This window comes from Cicer arietinum, chromosome 1 (genome assembly GCF_000331145.2).
Source record: "Cicer arietinum cultivar CDC Frontier isolate Library 1 chromosome 1, Cicar.CDCFrontier_v2.0, whole genome shotgun sequence".
In the NCBI taxonomy this organism is placed as follows: Eukaryota; Viridiplantae; Streptophyta; class Magnoliopsida; order Fabales; family Fabaceae; genus Cicer; species Cicer arietinum.
The window spans coordinates 7,636,215-7,657,674 of record NC_021160.2 but is presented as its reverse complement, the minus strand read 5'-3'; the positions used below and the strand labels follow the sequence as shown (position 1 = coordinate 7,657,674).

The 21,460-nt window shown below is 28.4% G+C and overlaps 2 protein-coding genes across 2 annotated transcripts; both read left to right on the top strand.

Moving 5' to 3' along the window:
• Nucleotides 1-3,820: 3,820 nt before the first annotated feature.
• On the top strand, nucleotides 3,821-6,595 carry LOC101504198 (tubulin beta-5 chain). The gene is made up of 3 exons (XM_004486421.4): nucleotides 3,821-4,364; nucleotides 4,459-4,728; nucleotides 5,716-6,595. The coding sequence occupies exons 1-3, from the start codon at nucleotides 3,971-3,973 to the stop codon at nucleotides 6,387-6,389; spliced, it is 1,338 nt and encodes a 445-aa protein (XP_004486478.1). The 5' UTR covers nucleotides 3,821-3,970; the 3' UTR covers nucleotides 6,390-6,595.
• A 1,685-nt stretch (nucleotides 6,596-8,280) lies between these two features.
• LOC101503879 (putative germin-like protein 2-1) lies at nucleotides 8,281-9,935 on the top strand. The gene is made up of 2 exons (XM_012714341.3): nucleotides 8,281-8,789; nucleotides 9,234-9,935. Exons 1-2 carry the CDS (start codon nucleotides 8,678-8,680, stop codon nucleotides 9,758-9,760), a joined length of 639 nt encoding a protein of 212 aa, XP_012569795.1. The 5' UTR covers nucleotides 8,281-8,677; the 3' UTR covers nucleotides 9,761-9,935.
• Nucleotides 9,936-21,460: the final 11,525 nt, after the last annotated feature.

Genomic DNA, 21,460 nt, shown 5'->3' with positions numbered 1-21,460 from the left:
CCTTAATTTATTTTATATTTTTACTTTAATTTTTTGAGTTTTATCATTTAGGGTGGGTTAAGTGAGAACAGATTATAAGCTGATTTGAGGAGGCTGAAGCTTGAGTTAAAACAAACAATGGAAATGTACATACAATATGCAGAGAAGCACTTACAACACAATAGAAGGTAAAATGTCAGTTTCTTTTTTCTTTGCAGATTATATTAGATTCGATGTGTTACTGATTATTATTACTGCTGCTCTTTGTTTTTGCTGTATAATTGATGGAGATGAACCACTAGAAAATTATGGAAGAAAAAAAATAAGAAGATGCACGATTGGCTCAAGAAGTTGCGCTAACAATTGCAGAAAAAGAGAAAGCAAGGTAAGACATCCATGAAATTCAAGAAGTAAGACTAAAAATGTGAAGATTTTGATCTTGATTAATAATTAGAGATATTGATATTAGAATAATTAGCTTTGAAAACTATTTAATCTTTTCATATACGAGAAATTGCAAATGAAAAACACTAATATATCTAATAAAAATAAAGATAAGAGACTAAATCTCAAAAAATAAAATTAAATGATTTTAAATACACATAAATTATTTATTTAGAATAAATAATTCGACCAATTTCATAAATTACTTAAAATTTTAAAAAAATATATTTTTTTACGTAAAATAATTTATTTTTATTTTTCTTTAATAAGTGTTTTTAGATCATAGAATCATTAAAATACTTGTTAGCATGACCATCTACTTAAAAAACCGCCGGCACACCTCTCCTCATTCCAATCTGGCAATCAGCACTTATTTACACTATCTTTTCAAACACACTAGGAAAAATAAGGAAACAGTCCAAACACACTTATATAATAAATATATTTTGAATCAACTGACAAGTTCCTCTCACTTTCACTCCAAATTCTTAATTCAAGAACCATTTGGCTTTGTTGACCAAACAAACAAATGAATGTACCATTGCCTTTTTCTTTTTAGAACTTAAATAAAATATCTTTGCATACACTTCAGCCTTTACATAAGGTGACAAAACCACCTTTATAATAAAAACAAATACTGCTGATTAGATTAATTGTGACTTTTAAAGTGGGTGTGCAACGAAATGGTCATGGATAAGAGAGAAAATGTAATTTTGATCGTAAACGTTTATCTGTACTTTTATATAAAAAAGTTGAATCAACAAAATTTAAATTTAATGTATTTAATATATAAATTATATATTAAATATATTAATTTTTATTGATTGAATTATTTTTTTATAAAAAAACAAAAAATAGTAATATTTAAGATTTCGTTTATTTTAATTGTAAAAATATTATATTTTTATTTTTAAGAATATGTATTTATTTTACTTAAGTGAAAGACTTTTGAAGTGAAATATTATTATGAAGAAAAAATAAAACATTAGTTGATAGAGATTTATTTTCAAAAATAATTAAAATAATTTATTGATATTTTTATTATTTTTAAAATATATATAATTATTTACTTTAAAAGTCTCTAATTTAATTAACAAATAAAACTAACATAAATTTAAAAATTTTAAAAAGAGAGAAACAAATGTCACAACGTAAAGGGTCCTATATTTTGTACGGAAAGTGTTGTAAAATGGATAACTTATAGAAAAGTTTTGATTACTAAATTTTCTTCCTGATGTAACGACAAGTTTTACTGATGGCAGATGTTAAAAGCGTTTCATATTATAGACCATGAATTAACTTGGGGCAGTGGTGGTGTTGCATCCTTTTCAAGCTACCAAGACATATAATCGATTCTGTGATAAATAGTTTTGCATTTCCATTGTATTTTAAGCGTAAAACATATAAATGTTGTGGACGAGATTTCACCACGGATATAAATAAGATTATAAAGCCTTGCAGTTCACTATTGCACCAAGAGACGGATCCATTCCCAAGTTAGTGTAGGTAATGATTTACACTTAGTTTTAAAAAGTAAATATTTTTAGTATTTAATACACTAAAAAATTAATTATATGATTAAAAAAGAGATGTGTTACGTATTGTACTTTAATTATATTTGATTTTTTTTAAAAAAATTTATGAGTATTGTTATAATAGTGTTTAAATATATTAAAATTATGAAAATAAATTTAAATGAATTTATTAGTCAATTTGGTATTTAAATATATATATTTTATTTTATTTTATTAAAAATGATAAATTTTACTATAATAAATATAATATTATTGACATTAGTCAGTTGAATTATGATTTAAATATATTATTTAAATTAATCTTTACATAATTAATTTAGTCTTCATTAGTTACTTTTCTCGTGAGTTTTATGAATTGATAATATATAACTCAACTATTTCACTGCCTATAAAGAACAATCCAAGCTCCACCAGTGAATCTTACCTTGTGGGCCAAAGGCAAGGAAGACGGCCAAAACTCTAATTACACGAAGAAAAACAAAAACACCGAAACCAATTAATTCATTAATTGTTGTAACTTTTTGAATATTTTTTAAATATATCTTTATAGAATATTGTGAGTTATTAAATATATTTACTAATATTAAAAAGACAAGTATTTTAAATAAGATAAAAATTTCGTATAAATATTCGTAAAACCTAGTTCAATTGAAAAATATAGATATTATTAGACTGAAAATTATGTTTCCGATTTGAAATCAGGACCTCACTATTGTGAACAAATTTCTTTACTATTTTATTTATAGACAAAAAAAAATTATATAAAAAGTTTAATGTGTATGCACTTTACTCTAAAAAGTTTTACACGGTAGACAAATCACGTGGGTAACTTTATATGTATTTATAATAAAAGTCAAATATTATTAATTATCTAACGGTTATGATTAATTGACAATGTAAAAACTCTTTATACCGGTAGTTTATATAAATTAAATTCAACAATAAATACATCTTAAATTTGTAACTTTTTTTTTTTGAGGAAATAGACTATGTATTCTCATGGTAAAGTATGCACTACTATTGTTTTGATATATTATTGTATTTTTGTAATCGCTTGAGAGAATAAGTGCACCACAAATGACTTTGATTGACCTTCAGTCTGAAATAATTTTACACAAACAATATACACTTATTAATCTTTATTTTTTGTCCTTAAAAAGCTTAATAGTGAAAATTACACACCCTAATTAGACATAAGCGAGAATCTTTATGCATATAAAATCTTTATGCATATATCATTGTACTTACACACTCCTTTTGATAACTATTATGAGTCCAAAAGCATAAATGAGAATCTAAAGTTTAAATTTCCGGAACATATAAATGTTTATGCATCTACTAGTGTAGTTAGTAGTTACATACTCCATATGATTACTATTATAAACCAAAAAAAATCTTATATCTTTATCATTAATGTAAACAAAAGTTAATTACTTTTAATACATTTAATGTTATTATTTTCAATACATCCTTTACTTAATTCAAAATGTTTAATATTGATAGTTAATTGTTTGACATTAAAAATAGATAATTTAATAAATTTAATTTATACTTTACATCAAATTTAAAAAATTAACTATATCTTTTAATTTCTATAAAAATAATTCTTTTTGGTTTATAATAGTAAGGAGTGAGATTAGATTCGTAACTCTATTTTTTTTTTTTATAATAAAGACAAAAAATTCAAAAATTCTCTTTTTAATAGACTTGTGAAAACAAATTTTACATAGTTGGATATAAACTAGTTTTCCTAATTACAAAAAAAATAAATTAAATTAGTGATCATAACAATAATTAAAGCCGGTAGAACATTCATTTTCCTTCCAAAAATGCCCTCAACACTAACACAAAATTATTAGACAAATAAACAACTCCCCTTCAAATTCTCCCCACCATAAACTCACTCTTCCCTTTATCATTCCTTCCAATTCAATCAAACAACATTATACCCGTTCCTTCCCTCTCTCAACCTTACCAAAACAAAACCCTAATAATTCCATTTTCCCAATAAAATGAGAGAAATCTTACACATCCAGGGCGGACAATGTGGGAACCAGATCGGCGCCAAATTCTGGGAGGTAATTTGCGACGAACACGGAATCGATCATACAGGAAAGTATAACGGAGATTCTGAACTCCAATTAGAACGCATCAATGTCTATTACAACGAAGCTAGTGGTGGAAGGTACGTTCCACGCGCCGTTCTCATGGATCTGGAACCTGGAACCATGGATTCCGTCAGATCCGGTCCGTTTGGTCAGATCTTCCGTCCCGATAACTTCGTTTTCGGTCAATCCGGAGCCGGAAATAATTGGGCGAAAGGTCATTATACCGAAGGCGCCGAACTCATCGATTCCGTCCTCGATGTTGTTCGCAAAGAAGCCGAGAATTGCGATTGCCTTCAAGGTAATTAACTTAACTAATTAATTGATTGATTAATTAATTAACTGATTAGGAATTGTTTTGGATTTGTTATGATTTTTTTTGTTTTGTGTTGCAGGATTTCAAGTGTGTCATTCTTTGGGAGGTGGCACGGGTTCTGGAATGGGGACGCTATTGATTTCGAAGATTCGAGAAGAATATCCGGATCGAATGATGTTGACGTTTTCCGTGTTTCCTTCTCCTAAGGTGTCTGATACGGTTGTGGAGCCGTATAATGCAACGCTTTCCGTTCATCAGCTTGTTGAGAATGCTGATGAATGTATGGTTTTGGATAACGAGGCTCTCTATGACATTTGCTTCCGGACTTTGAAGCTTGCTACTCCGACGTGTATGTTTTTCAGTATTCGTTTTAATTTTTATGTGTTTAATTAATGCAGATTATTGTTAAGGTAGATGATGTTGTATGAGATGAAATGTTGGTTTGGAGACAAAGTGCTAATGAGGAAATAAATTCAATGTTTTAGAGATTAGAATAAGAAGATTAATTCAATGTTATTGAGATTAGAATGTTGTGCTAGTTGATACAAAGCTGGGTAGGGCTGGGAGTCGACCTTCTATTTATGTAAATATGGTACAACTTTGCTCTAGAAAGAGGTCAGTTTTTTAGATTTAGAGAAACATTGAGAAAAACTGTAGGTAAAATTTGTCATTAACATGGTTCACAATAGAGCATTATTGGATTGTTTGATTCATACAGACACCCCATTTCTGTTGGAAGGATTTGGTTGTTGATGTTGTAATGATTCTTATGTTGTATATTAATGTATTAACATTTTTAATAGAGGTATAGGAAGATTAGGAAAAATTTAAAATCAGTTTATTGAGAAGAATTTAGAGTTAAATGGTTTGTCATTAGATATGATTCATATAGCTGATATTAATGAGGAAATGCTTTTTTGTTGTTGATGATGAAATGCAGCTTGTTGTTAATGTTATTCCTATTTTGTTTTTGTTGCTGCTGCTGCATATGTTGTTGTTATTATCATGAATCATGATTATCTGTGGCTATTCTTTTGTAGTTGTTTGCTACAGATAAATGGTCAATATTAAGTAGTAGTTGATATATTGACATGGTTTTCAGTTCAATTCACAATTTGAATTAGGATTGAATATGCATGTATTGATGGGGCTGTGGGAAGATTCAAGTGGGTTTAGGGTCTTGTCCTTTACTCATTGCTGGTAGTTATTGCTGTTGAACTTCTGCCATCAATTTGGTTATCCAGTCACTTTCTTTAAATGAAATGTATTTTACTTTATTTGCAATTTAGTTGGAAGTTCAATTTTTAATTACTTTTTCTTGATTTTATTATTTCAGTTGGTGATCTTAACCACCTCATTTCTGCCACCATGAGTGGAGTTACTTGTTGTCTACGTTTCCCTGGACAACTGAACTCTGATCTTCGTAAGCTTGCTGTCAATCTTATCCCATTCCCACGGCTTCATTTCTTCATGGTTGGGTTTGCACCCTTGACATCAAGAGGATCCCAGCAGTATCGTGCTTTGACTGTACCCGAACTGACTCAGCAGATGTGGGATGCTAAGAACATGATGTGTGCTGCCGATCCACGCCATGGCCGTTATTTGACTGCATCAGCAATGTTCCGTGGTAAAATGAGCACAAAAGAAGTAGATGAGCAGATGATCAATGTGCAAAACAAGAACTCTTCATACTTTGTTGAGTGGATACCTAATAATGTCAAGTCCAGTGTCTGTGATATCCCACCTAAGGGCCTTAAGATGGCATCCACTTTCATTGGTAATTCAACTTCAATCCAGGAGATGTTCAGGAGAGTTAGTGAGCAGTTCACAGCTATGTTCAGGCGCAAGGCTTTCTTGCATTGGTACACCGGTGAGGGAATGGACGAAATGGAATTCACCGAGGCTGAGAGTAATATGAATGATCTTGTTGCTGAGTACCAGCAATACCAGGATGCAACTGCTGATGAAGAAGAGTATGAGGAGGAGGAAGAAGAGGAGGTTGCTGCTTAAGGCATCTCTATGATTTGTTAAAATTGTTTCAAATATAAATATATGGTTGGATTTGAGCGAGTGGTATATGTTTAAATTGTGGAACAGTCAAATTAGATTGACTCATTAGTGTGTATGCTTTTTGTTCTTGTGATTAAGTCTTGGATGTTTGTAACGGTTAAATGTTTATATGTATTAAAGTCAAATGATATCGTTTGGTTTTTTAATTTTGGTGTTGATTACACACAACACAATTGCCTTTAAATTACACTGGATTACTTTTTGATATTATGATGTATTAATTAATTTGCATGTTGTTACTTTTTAGAATGAAACTCCTACGGCAGGCAATGGTAAAATTGGGAATTAGATTACACGCGATTAGGGATGGGAATAGGCTAGGCCGTCCGACAGGGGGCCTATGGCCTGGCCTACTTATGGTCTGGTCTGACCTGACCTGTTTAATAAAAAAGTCAGACGGCCTGATAGGCCGGCCTATATATATTTTATATGTATTTCATTCTTTGTTTTTTCTTCTTCTAATTTCCATTGCACTCACTCCAACAAACATGTATGAAAACAACATATTTTTTTATAAAAACCGATATTATTTATTTGTTACTTTATATTTTATAAAAACTAATACTATTTATTTGTTATCTTTATATATATTATTAGTATATAAATTTAGAAACCCTAATTGTTTATTATTACTGAATATGAGTTTGTTTGAGAGGTAATATTTGGAGTTGTTTGAGAGAATTTGTTTAGAGGGAATATTCTGAGTTGTTTGGGAGATAATAATAGATGCGTTTGTTTCAATAAAAAATTTATTCTTTTAAATCAAAAACTATTTTTTAGGGTTTAAAAGGTATTTGTTTCATATTTTAAAAAAATTATTTTGTTAGAAAAATCATTTTTTTTATTTAATATATATATACATATACACATTAGTATTGGTATATGGAGAATCATATAAATTGATATGTGTATAATTACATGTTGCATGAGAGGATTTGTTTGAGAGGTAATAATCTGAGTTTATTTGAGACCATTTGTTTGAGAGATAATAATGGGTGCGTTTGTTTTAATAAAAAATTTATTCTTTTAAACCAAAAATCATTTTTTAAGGTTTAAAGGGGGTTTATTTCATATTTTTTTTAAATTATGTTGATAGAAAAATTATTTTTAATGTGAATAATACTTTTAAATAGGCTTACAAGATAGACCATGATAGGCCGTAGACTAGGCTCAGGCCGAAAAAAAAAGCCTATCATAGGCCGTAGGCCAGACTTAGGCCTCAAAAATTCATCGTAGGCCAGACCCAGACCTTTCAAAGTCTGGTCTGGCCTATTCCCACCCCTACATGCGATTACTATATGGTCTTAATAATTGATTTGGATCTAGATGGTTTGATTTGAAATGGACGGATGAGATTTAATACTGTGTGAAACCATCGAAAACAGTAAAAATCTGCACTGCATATTCAAAGCCATTGGATCGCATATTGGCGGCTGAATTGATTACTGACTCAAAGATCCGTGACCTTACTTTCTGCAGTTTTTTTTACTGAATTATATTAGATGTTATCGAAACTATTTTCATATCTTAATCACTAAAAAAATCTAACATAGCATACTCGAAGGAGATCAGTTATTTTGTATCTATAATATAATTTAAAATTATCTGTATCTTATGACTTTTACCCTTTTAGAGTGTGAGAAGTTTTATTTGTTTTTGACTAATTAGAGTGTGAGAAGTTACTCCCTGTATTTGATGCAGAATGTAGAAACCTCCACATACGTTGAAAAACATTTTATTTTTTCCAAAGGGCACTTAGTAACATTTTCCTTTTATTAATACCCACTTGAATGGGAACATTAGCTCCAAAATAGATACCATTGTCATCCATTACGAGTCCAAACTACTCTTATTTTATTGTTGACTGACATTATTTTTATAATGTCCCTGACAAATGGAAGTGCTGGGTGTTGATCAGCTAAATTAATTAATCAATTAAGATTCTTTAGTTAATGACTAGCCGAATGGCAGCATATCACACTAAGTTAGTGATTCTTATTACCAGTTCAAATGATGACCATTTCATTTTTCAGTTAGGACGGCATATTTGTGCTATTGGGCTCACAGCCACGTACAAATTCAAAAGATGCCTTAATGCAATGCCATGTACAAATTCCATATAAATACGTCTTAATACAATGCCATATTCAACCACCAATACTACAACACCTAGTACAAATCCTTGTCTAAAAATCTACTAGAGCATTCAAGTTTCAAGTTCTTATCAAATGGCTAATATCTCACTCTTGCTGTTTGTTTTAGCTCTTTCACTTTCAGCTGTCTTGGCAACTGATCCTAGTACTCTCCAAGATTTTTGCGTGGCAAACCCAATAGGCCAAGGTATTAATTAACAATATATATACATGTATATGAGTATCCTTTTACTAACAACAATCAACCAATTCCCTCCTTGTTATTTTTTTAAATGACTTCTCGTTTTGTTCTGTTCGTACGTATAAAATTTTATATATTCTTGCAACTCCACATAAATATTTTCATGGAGTACTCGGTCTTTCTTATTGATGTGAGCATTTTCATATAAATTGTGGCCACTTAATGAAATTCACAAACTATAACTCATATGTACCGTAGGTATAATTTTTTTTTAAATATTAATGAAATTACATCTCACAATGTAATTACTTTTTTTACCATTCATCATAAAGTGTGAGAAGTGCTAGAGCATTTAAATGAGTTACCTTGATTTATATATGGTAGGACTTATTTTTGAAGTTACTAAGATTCTAACAGTTTTGTCCTTGTGATGAATTATGGCAATGTTAGGGAATTCAATATGCAAAGATAGTAAAGTTGTTGAGGCAAATGACTTCTTGTTTAGTGGGCTTCACATAGCAGGCAACACCACAAACTCTGTTGGGTCAAAAGTAACTCCAGTATTTGCATCTCAGCTACCAGGATTGAACACATTAGGAATTTCCATGGCTCGTATTGATATCGCACCATGGGGAGTTAACCCTCCTCATACACATCCTCGTGCTACTGAAATATTCACTGTTCTTGAAGGCACCTTAGAAGTTGGATTCATCACTTCAAATCCTGAAAATCGTCACTTTAGGAAAGTTCTACAAAAAGGAGATGTGTTTGTGTTTCCCATAGGACTAATTCACTATCAGAGAAATATAGGATACAATAATGTTGTTGCCATTGCAGCTCTTAGTAGCCAGAATCCAGGAGCTATTACTATTGGGAATGCAGTGTTTGGGGCTACACCAGAAATATCTAGTGAAATTCTCACTAAGGCGTTTCGTTTGGACAAGACTATCATCAATTATCTGCAGTCAATATTTTAAAATCATGAAAAATAATTTTTTTAATTATGTTGCTTATTCGAGGTTGACGCTTTGCTAAATTGTCTAATGATTTATGGTGTGTGTTTGATACTTTTTGTTTGTATTTGTTTTCCTTATTTTCTATTGTATTTTATTATCATTCATTTAATTATTATTGTGCTTTTGTCACATTTAATTAATATAGTGAGCTTAATGTTAAGTGGTTTGATATGTTAATGTAATGTATACCTAGTTAATGAATTTGTGATTGTTGTATAAGGATTGGAATGTGAGAGAGAAACGTTTGAGATTATACCAACTACAAATGAGTAAGTTAATATTTTCAATTTGATATTTAATTATATATAAAAAAAATTTGGACTATTCAAAACTAGTTTGATTAGTTGTAAAAATGATTGAATTTTAAAAAGATACACTCACAATTAATAATGACTTATTGTATCAACAAAATATTAAATAATTATATTTGATTTAAAAACTATTTAATATGATAAGACATATTGAATGATTATAGTTAAACAATAATGTAATGACTATCTTTAAACTCAAAATGATTTGTTACCTCAAAATTTTCTATGGATCTAACTGTTAACAAACTAACATGGGTATGAGGTTTGAGGTTTTGTGCTACAAACCAAACAACACAATCCACAATATCAATTTCAAAACACTTCCTCATCACCTCCCAAATACTATATTTTGGTTTCATGAACCTACCAAATATTTTGGCATAATATCATAATCAATCAATAATTTGTAAGATTTAACTCAAGTGATAAAAGTTAATATTAATAGGTTGAATATTATATTTTAAATTTAAATTTTAAATTGTTATTTATAAGTTTCTTTATCATTTTATCTATAGATAAAAAAATTTCTTATTAATAATTACATTTATATATTATTTAACTTCAATTAATAATTATATATATATAAACATAAATAATAAATCACACAATTTTAATATAATGTTCTCAAATAAAGTAAAAACAACAAAAGCAACAACAAAAACAACAATGAACAACTAACAATGATTTATAATAAGAAATACAAAAAACAAATAATTTAAACAACAATGACTCGCATTTTCTTTTTTGTAGAGGAAAAAATAAATCTATCTATATACTTGAATGGTCACAAGCATAAGTCATGGCAAGTAAGTATATTTTACAACAATAAAGGAAGCACAATTGCAGAAACATTGACCCTTCAACACCGCCTACCCTTAGTTATACAAAATAAATAGTTAATCAAATTATATTTATAAATTAGATTGTATTACATAAAAAATAATTAAATAATTTATAAATTGAATTATATATTTAAAATATAATAACTAATCTGACTTAATTCAAAAATTGGTTTATTATTTTTTTTAACTTCAATTGAAATTATATTTTTTGAAAAAAAATTTGTTGATATTTATTTTTCATAAAAAAGTAGAAACTTTCTTTAAATATATTTTTTTTAAATTTTTTGAGAAAAGATTCAAAAATATTTTTTTATGAAAATCTTTTACATCTATTTTTCTAAAAAAAAATCAAAAATTTTTTGAAACCCAAAAAATAATTGAAACTTTTTATCTCAAAAAATTTTTATCGAGAAATTTTCGACATCTATTTTTCTCGAAAAAGTTAAAAACTTTTTTCTAGAAAAAAGTAATTTGTTTTTCAAAAAATTACTTCAAAGTCAAGTTTAAGTAAAAATTTGTTCAAAATATTAAATTAGTTTATATTTATGGATTAATAACTGAACTGAACAAAACCATTAATGTAATACAATTCAGTTCAATTTTTGTACTATGATCACCTCTACATATTAATAATTTGAGAGTCTTTTTTATGAAAGATTTGTAAGTACCTATCTATTAGCGTTTTTTGAGTCTCGAAGTCTCTTATAACTCTTCACGAACTCTCATAAATGCTATTTAATAAGTTTTTTATAATAAAAAAAATCATTACTCCTAACTAGTTACTTTGCATCAACAATTAACATCTCTAAGTAATTTTTTTTAATTGAATTAAAACCAAACCACAATCAAATTTAAACCCACTGGTATAAAATTTGTGTGCCTCTCCCAAAGATTTAATCCTAATATAAAGACTCCCAAAGATTTAATCCTAATATAAAGACGATAATGGAATCCCAATTATATCTCCAAGCCGTTACTTTTTCATTATTCTAATTTTTTATTTATTAATGTTCCCAAATCTATAGAGCCGTAATTAAATAATAAAATGTCTCTTAAAAAAGTTCCTATTAAATTCCTTAATAGTAAGTTTCTATTTAGAGATTTTTTAAAGAATCTGATTTATTAATTTTTGTGTATTTAATTAAGGGATTTATACGTTTATTGTTTTGTCAATTAATTTTTTTCTTCTTAAAACATTTTTTAAATTTATTTTTCTCAAAAGTATAAAAAAAGAAGTTTTCAAACAAAATCAAAAGCTTTTTTTTTTTTCTAGAAATAAAAGATCGATTTTTTTGTTCTAAAAAAAACTAACAAAAAAGTTTTAAATTATTATTTTTTTATTTAGAATTAAATTGAAGTTTTTTTCTAGAATAATTTTAAAAAAATCAAAAACTTTTTTTTTTTAACTTTCAAAATTATTTTTCTTAGAAGAAATTTAAATAATTTTCTATCCGAGAAAAATCAAAACCTTTTTTATTGAAATTTTTTTTAAAAATTTATTTTGCAAAATAATTAAGAGATAAATTTGAAAAAGTATACCCATAAATCTATAAATTATATTTTATTTATTTGTTTTTGTATTTGGAATTTTTTTTTAGAATTATTTTATTTAATTTTTTTAATCTTCTAATATATGAATTGAAGTCAATAATTAATAAATTTGACCATTGATATCTATACAAAATAAACACATGTAATGTAATTTCCCTGTTGAATGTGTACATTAGCTCCATTACAAAATAGATTTCCCTCTTGAATTAATTGTCATATACTCAAAAAAAAAAAAAAAAAAAATCGTTGTCATCCATTATGAGTAGGGATGACAATATGTCAAGTTCATTAATGGAGGTCTATGGTTTAACTTACGGTCATATTAGACTTTATTTTTAATAGATAAAGTTAAAACTTATAAAAAAGTCTATTTAATTAAAACTGTCGGGTACATGTCACATAATAAGTTTTTTAAGTCTATTAGGCTGACCTATTTTAATAAATATAAATAATATTTTTTTACTATATTAATTATTATATTAAATTTTGATATTTTTGTTATATATTCAACTTTTAATAATTTACGCATATTATCCTAATTTAGTTTCTGACTTATTTATATGTATTATTATAAAATATATTTAAATATAATGTATATAAAATCATATTCTTCAAAATGTGATGTGAAATATCAAAATAAAATTTAATTTCATTAACATATTAACTCGTTAATTTATTTAAAGATATGTTTGATTACTTATTCAAAAATGTTAAAATGAAATATGTTCAGAATTCTATCAAGAGATGTCTCAAAGGCCTTTACAAGTAAATCTATGACATGCCACATACTAGACTTAAGTTTTAAATTTTTTAATAGGTCAGACTCAGACCTAACAAAGTCTAACTTGATCCGACCTATTTCCACTCTTAATTACGAATCTAAACTATTTTTTTTTCACTTACATTTATTTTTTCGAATGTTCTTAACAAATGGAAGTGTCAGATGTTGATAAGCTAAACTAATAAAGACTAAAATATGTTTTTAGTTTCAGATAAATCATTTTACTGCTTTCGGTCTTTGTAAAATAATATTTTTTTAGTCATGTAAATAAATATTTTTTTGGTATTGGTCATTGATATTTTTTTATCTAAGTATTTAGTAATGCAACTGACGCATAACAAATACGAAAAAAATGAAGAATTGTGGATTCTATGTTATATTTTAAAATAGATTAAATATCACTTGTGGTCACTTAACTTAATTTAATTTAATGTTTTAGTCATTTATCTTTTTTTTTTTCAATTTGGTCATTTATTTTAATTTTAAGTGACAATTTGATATTTTATGTTTTAAAATGTCAACAATATTATCCTTATTTTTTTGCAAAATTCAAAAAATTCATAAAAAATTTCAAACAAAACTCATAAAACTAATTATCATCCTCAATATAATGTAATTTCATCAAATTCATAACTTAAATATTTAAATAGACTCATATTTTCAAACATCAAATAAAGAATGACAAATATGAGTTTATTTGAAGATTTGAGTTATGAATTTGATTAAATTTGTTTTATATTACAAAATACAATTAATTTTATGGATTTTGTTTGAAAATTTTGATGAAGTTTTGAATTTTTGTTAAAAAAAATGATAACATTGTTGATGTTTTAAAACATAAAAGATCAAATTGTCATTTAAAATTAAAATAAAGGATCAAATCGGAAAAAAAAAAAAAAGATAAATGACTAAACCGTTAACTGAAATTAAATTAAAGGATCACAAGTGGTATTTAGCCTTTAAAATATCATCTTTTTATAATTTTTTATTATTTAAATTGTATTTAAATTGATATTTTACTTTTCATTTCTATAAATATTCATTTTAATCATCATCCGGAAATATTAAAATCATATATCAAATGTTATATATATTATAATGACTGATTCAAATATTAATAATTTCTTAAGGATTAAAAAAAAATATAAAAGACCAAAAACAATGTATTATATTTACAAATACTAAGAACAACAAAAATTAGTTTTATAGAAACTAAAAAGAAAAAGAATGATATATTTAAAGACATAGAACATATTAAAGCATTAATCAATTATAAAATTCATGGGTGAAAACTGAAGGACTATCCAAATGGCGGCATTTATCTAATTACCAAAGAGGACCATTTCTATTTTTAGTTAGGACGGCATAACCTACGCTTGTGGGGTCATCCAAAATATAGATCTATAGATAAATATACCATATAAATAGGCCTTAATGCAATGACATATTCATCCACCAAAATCAAATATTTGAGCATTCAAGTTCTTATCAAATGGCTAATATCTCATTGATGCTGGCAGCTTTGGCCATTTCACTTTCATCTTTCGCAGCTGATTCTAGTACTCTCCAAGATTTTTGTGTGGCAAACCCAATAGACCAAGGTATTATATAACAAGTAAAAGTAAAAATATTCACGTACACGTGTACAGTCTACACACCTATTAGATACCATGAGATATATAAAAATAAAAAGAGTGATGTGATATATTAATGATGTGACATATTAGTGATGTGATAGAAATAAAAAAAATAGAAAGAAAATGAGATGTTGAATAAATATAGAAAATTGTTGGTGTTCAAATATAATAATTCAATTAACAAAATATAATTCTCCGTAGTTTTTAGAGGAATGAGGTCCTATTAACCTAGAGTTTGATTGAGAGGTAAATAAGGTTTAACAAATAATTGTTTCAGCCAAAAATCTCAAATTATTCCGAACAATTCGTCGATTGTTTCAGCCAAGAATCTCAAATTATTCCGAACAATTTGTCGTTAATGTGACGCTTATTAACCAATTACTTGGTTGTGTATGACTATTCTATTATTAACGACTAATTTGTATGTACTATCAATTTAAACCTTTTCTATACAATGATTCAATCACATCTCAAAATGTAGATATTAATTAGTAGAGACTTTTTAGGAATTAACATAACAAAATAACATTTTACTTCATCTGATTGAATGCATGTATTGATTTTTTTTAACTATAAATACATATCACAAGATTCTAACACTTTTGTTCCTCTTATGAATTATGGCAATGTTAGTGAATTTGGTATGCAAGGATACTAAACTTGTTGAGGCAAACGACTTCTTCTTTAGTGGCCTCACATAATTGAGAGAGTTTGAAAATTTTGAAGTTATACAAACTACAAATGAGTAAGTTAATATTTTCTTTTAACGTTGTTTCTTAATTACATATATCCAGAACTTGGACTATTTAAAACTAATTTGAGTAGTTATAAAAATGATTTGTTCACCTCAATTTTTCTTATGGGTCAGACATATTTGGGTATGTCTAGTACTAACGCTTGTGCTATTTGGTTTGGGGGCTTTGTGCTACAAACAAAACAACACAGTACATTGTATATTGAACCGACAAACATCATATGATTATCTCGTAGGGAATCTTAATGGCGTATCCAAGACTTGGGCCAAGATAACTTCAATTAGTAATTATAACTATATAAATATTAAATCATAAACTTTTACCACAATTTTGAAATAAAATACATACACAAACTTTGAGAAACTAACAAATAACAAAAAAAAAAGCTTACATACCAGAATTTTGTAAATAATTATAACATTTAGCCATAACTTTTTTAAGTCTATATTTAAACCAAGAATTATTTGCCTTGAAAGGTTTCAAAACCAATTGATGTTTTGAGACTTGATCTACACTAGACAGTGGCCAAACACATCTCTATCTTCTACCCATTCACTAACAATTTGCCAATCTTGTACAAAGATTTGCTGATAGTAAAATCCAATCCAATCTACTCATTTTCATACCATCAAAGAGTAAACCAAGTGATTTGTTTTCCAATCTAATATCGGTCCAATAGCTCCATGTTACCAATGAATACATGGAACTCAACCATTTCATTTCTTTTCGATCATAAGACAATAGCGTTGAAATCTCCAACCACACATCAATCACCAAATGGTTTACCAGATTTGAACTTATATGGCAAGATGAATATTCATTGATAAAAAAGTACTCATTATCCTTTCACTCCACATTGATTCCTACATAACCATCACGCACAAAGCTACAATTAAATTAAAAATACCTCTTTTCACATGGTTAAAAGACCCTTCAAAAGTCCCCTAGAGTGTTTGGTCGTCCATTCAACAAAAAATATACCCCTAAAACCAACCACCCCATTGTCATCAATCATATATATATTTTTTTTATTTCTTGTAAAGATCAGAGGTCAAATAACATCATCTAATGTTGTAGGTTAGAATATTAATAATGAACCATTATTTTTTTGCCACCCTCTTTTCTTTACTTTTTTTTTGTCCCTTGCACTATAAATAACATCATCATCCTTAATTACAAACAACCCCCAAAAATAGTATTGCCCCATACCACACTTTTATGACAATATCACAATCTCTAATTACTTATAAGCGATTATTGTCTATGTGCATCGTCAAAGCCCATTGACATCGAGTGCAAGGTGGACAATGATGAACTCAAATGGCTAGGTTATTTCGATCTAGAAGAGAGTATTGGCTATTGAACAAGTCTCATATTATTTGAAATTGTAAAGGAATAGGGAATTCAAAGCTATATATATGACTTTAGTTTTTTTATTATAAGTCACACCAATCAAAAATACTTTAAACTTGTATTTTATTTTTTTCTTTTCTCTTATACTCTTGTGTTAGAGTGTTGCAAGATATAATTCAAATATTTGTTTAGGAGAGTGAGAGTGTATTGTGGCCAAAGAAAATATGAGAGAAATGTATATGTTGTAACAATTTTCACATTGTGTCATTATTTGGTTGACATTTGATAATAATTGTGATTTTTATGCGGTTTTGAAAATTTCATATTATTATTTAAAATTTTCAGGTTGTTAATTTTTTAAAACAAAAGACAACATTTTGTTTGGGCATTTTTAGTTGGATCCATCTATTTAATACGAGCTATATCAGGGTTATCCAATTTTGGTTGAATTTGGTCCACAAGTTCAAGGTCTGTTGCCCAAACAACTATACCAACATCTTTCAAGTGGGTCAACTCCAAATTGTGTGAAAGCCCATTGTCCAACTCCCTGGCATACAATGTCGAAAAACTTACCCTATATCTCAATTTTTAGACCTATATCCCCGTAATTTTATCAAAATACGGTCAAAATGATTCACAATTTTTTATTTACTATTTCACAAAATTTAAAGTCACTTTTTATTTATTTATTTTTTACCATTTCATCATTTCTGGAACTGCAAAAAAGATTTATGGTAGGTGCAAATTTTCCGGAAAACTTTTTAGAAGAATTCTGGTACACCGAGTATTTTCAGAAAACTTTTTACAAGTTTTCCGATATAGAAGAATGTTACCGGAAAACTTTTTTAAAAAAATCCTGGTATAGAAGGTGTTTCCGGAAAACTTCATTCACAAGTTTTCCAGTACATACTATTTTTTTTTAATTATATTAATTTTTTAAAATGTTAACATATATGGATAAACCGCTACTATTATTGGATAAAACATGCGTCGATGCTACAAATATTTTTGACACAGATCAGGTATGAATAATTATAATTAATATTAATATTGTAAAAATATATTATTGTGATTAATTATAATTTATTTTATATTTTATTTCAGTTATTTGATATAAGGGACGCTGTTGTGAATTGGGCTAAAGAAATAAGTATAAAAAATAAAGTTACCGTTATCATCAGAAGACCAGATATAGAGACAAGAGAAAAATGAAGGAGAAATAAATTAATATTAGATTTTGACAAAGTTGGAAAATACAAGTGTGTTGATAGTTTAACTCGAAGTTCAATAAAAAAAAGTGTGATTGTCCTTTCAAGCTTAGATCAAAACCATTAAAAAATAGTTAGGATGGACAATTAAAGTAATTTGTGTTGTTGACAACCATGAATTACCTGATATTTTGGAGGGACATGCATTTGTTGGACGCTTAGATGAAGAAAAAAAAAAGCTTGTTCATGACTTAACCAAATATAATGTTGCACCGAGACTCATATTACTCTAATTGCAAGATCGATATAAGAACAATGTTACTAAGATCTCACAAATATATAAACAGAAGAATATGATTCGATTACATGTGAAAGGTAATCGAACAAAGATGCAACATTTATTCAAGTTAATTGAAGATTCAAAATATGTGCGTTGAAATAGAAAGTGTGAAGATTCAGATGTTATGAAAGATATTTTTTGGGTGCATCCAGATTCAGTGAAGTTGAATTTGTTTCTGATTGTATTGATTATGAACAGTACCTACAAAACCAATAAATACATAATGCCATTACTTGAAATTGTTGGTATGATATCAACAAAGATGACGTTTGTAGTTGAATTTTCTTATTTGGAATGTGAGCGTGAAGAAAACTTTTGCTAGGCATTAGAGAGGCTAAGAGAACTGTTTCTTACACAAAATAAATTTTCTCAAGTAATTGTGGCAGACAAAGATCTTGCGTTAATAAATGTAATTGTTATTGTATTTCCACATGTTGTTAATTTGCTTTGTCGATTTTATATCGACAAAAATAATGGAGTAAAATGCAAGCAATATGTTTTAAAGGCAAAAGCTAGTATTGAATATGTAGAAAGATATTATGTATTGCAGTGATGAAAAAAAGTATATCATGCACTTGCAATTGAGCAATCATGCGTCGATAATAAAGTGTTTGTTGACTATATGAAAGAAACTTGGTTGACTCCTCATAAGAAAAGGTTTGTTGAAGTATGGGCAAATCGAGTGATGTATTTGAGGAACACAATGACTAATAGGTATATCATGTGACTTTAAAACTTTGATTTTATAATTTTAATTTACATTGTTGAATTGCTCAATGGTGACAATTTATCTGTAATGATATGGTTGAGTCAACTCATTGGAAACCGAAGTTAATGTTGGAACACAGCATGAGTGACATGTGTAAATGTTGGGAGACTATGAACAACATGATAAGGTTGCAACATAAAAAAAATCAAGGGCTCGTTTCAGAAAAGTTTCTATGATGAAGAACATGAACATAGAAATCCATTTATCAGATATTGAATACATTTGTATCAATAAAAGCTCAAAGACGTATTGCTGAAGAATGCGAGAAAGTTGAGTGTGTGGGTACTGACAATATTCAATTCCTCTAGATTCTGTGCATATTCAATGGAGAAAATTAAGCATGGAATGAGAACTCATCCAAGAGACATAAGATGAATCAAAGTTGGATATGTCTACTGAGATGAATTCCTTTTAGAAATGCTTTCGATACTTGATGTTATAGGAAAACGAATGTTGAAGAGTAAGGTACGTGAACTTGTTTTTCCAACTACAAGTTCAATGTGTCCACCACCTGAAAAAATCAAAACCAAATGACGAGTGAAGAAGAGTAAGGGCAAGAAGCCGAATGGATATAATGTATATCGCGACCATTTAGTGTTTATAAAAGTACAAGTACATTGCTTATAAAAGTAAACGACATAACAATAATGCATAAAATATTTATAATAGATGTTCACAAGCACATTGTTTATAAAAGTTACTACTAACTAGTGTGACTGCGTGATAAATACAAAACTTTATAAAAGTGAATATACAACTCATCATATGGATTAGCTTCATGTTCATTCAACCTCTGCTATATAAGATCACCGATCTGTTGTAGGATATGTGGCGACTGTGAACTAGAAGCATTTGTATCGGTGGTCGGGACACTATAATGTGGGACTTGGGGTACACCATCTGGTCGCACTAGTAGTGGATGAGACACCTGATAGAACCACTCCAAATATCCATATCGACACTTAGATGGATATGTAGCTGGACGAATCTTGTGAAATATCTCGGTGATAGGGGTCACATATCCCAACCATTCCACATCTACATCAAATAATCTAGGAGGATTTGGAGGTGGCGATGATGGAGTATGTTGGATATATTCAAACTGTCTCAAACACCTCTCTGGGAGATATTTCACTACTGTGCTGCATAATTGAAGATGACCAGTGTAGAACATGATATTATCAAAGGGAATGATATCCCTATGACTCTCCCATGGTTTTCATATGATATCCGCATGTGTCAATAAATAATAATTAATTTAACATATCTGACCAACCACAATCTAACTGAAATATGATGACAGTATCGTGTAAAGACGGATAAATCATATGGTCCTCCAGTATACTGTGTGAGCTCACCAGGTCCCTGAGCTCCATCATGCCCCTCCTCCATATACTCTCCCTCATGAGCAGGTGAAGCCTCCTTCAGCTCATGTACCTCCACCTGCTCATGTATATCCACCTGCCCATTTACCTCCTTGAGGTTTCCTCTGTTGATGGATAGTCACATTTGGGATAAATCGATGATTATGTTCTCCGTCATCATCGTCTTCAATTATCATCTATCTTCTTCTCCTTGAAGTTGTCGGTTGAATCCTCTTTGGAGGATTCATCATGGATGATGTAGAAGTATCAGTGTCACATGTAATTCATAGCGATTTTGTCGTCTCTTCCTCGTGCGCCCACTGAAAAATTGAGAAAAAATAAATAAATCACAATAAGTTATAAAATAATAATTAATTAAAATAAAAAATAATAACAATATAACTTCCGGAGAACTTAAGGTTCAAAATTTCCGGTAACTACTGAAAATGTTAAACCAAGTTTCCCGGTATGTATATGGTTTCTGGAGAACTTAAATTAAGTTTTTCGGTACTATCGAAAAAGCTGAAAAAAGATTTATAGAAGAGGTTTCTGTACTGGAGAAGTTCAAAAAAAAAATTCAGAAATAGCTTATGTACAGGAAAACTTGAAAAAAAAATTCCAGAGTATATTTTGTGTACTAAAAATCTTGAAAATAAGTTATCCGAAAAATTTTAAAAAAAAATTACTTAATTTTTAAAATTTTATTATTTAAACGAAGACAAATAAGTCATTTCATTGATTAAACGAGGG

Coding starts and splice junctions, on each gene's coding strand:
- LOC101503879 (XM_012714341.3), top strand. CDS start 8,678: ATGGCTAATATCTCACTCTTGCTGTTTGTTTTAGCTCTTTCACTTTCA. Junction 8,790..9,233: donor GGCAAACCCAATAGGCCAAG/GTATTAATTAAC, acceptor TGGCAATGTTAG/GGAATTCAATATGCAAAGAT.
- LOC101504198 (XM_004486421.4), top strand. CDS start 3,971: ATGAGAGAAATCTTACACATCCAGGGCGGACAATGTGGGAACCAGATC. Junction 4,365..4,458: donor GAATTGCGATTGCCTTCAAG/GTAATTAACTTA, acceptor TTTGTGTTGCAG/GATTTCAAGTGTGTCATTCT. Junction 4,729..5,715: donor GAAGCTTGCTACTCCGACGT/GTATGTTTTTCA, acceptor TTATTATTTCAG/TTGGTGATCTTAACCACCTC.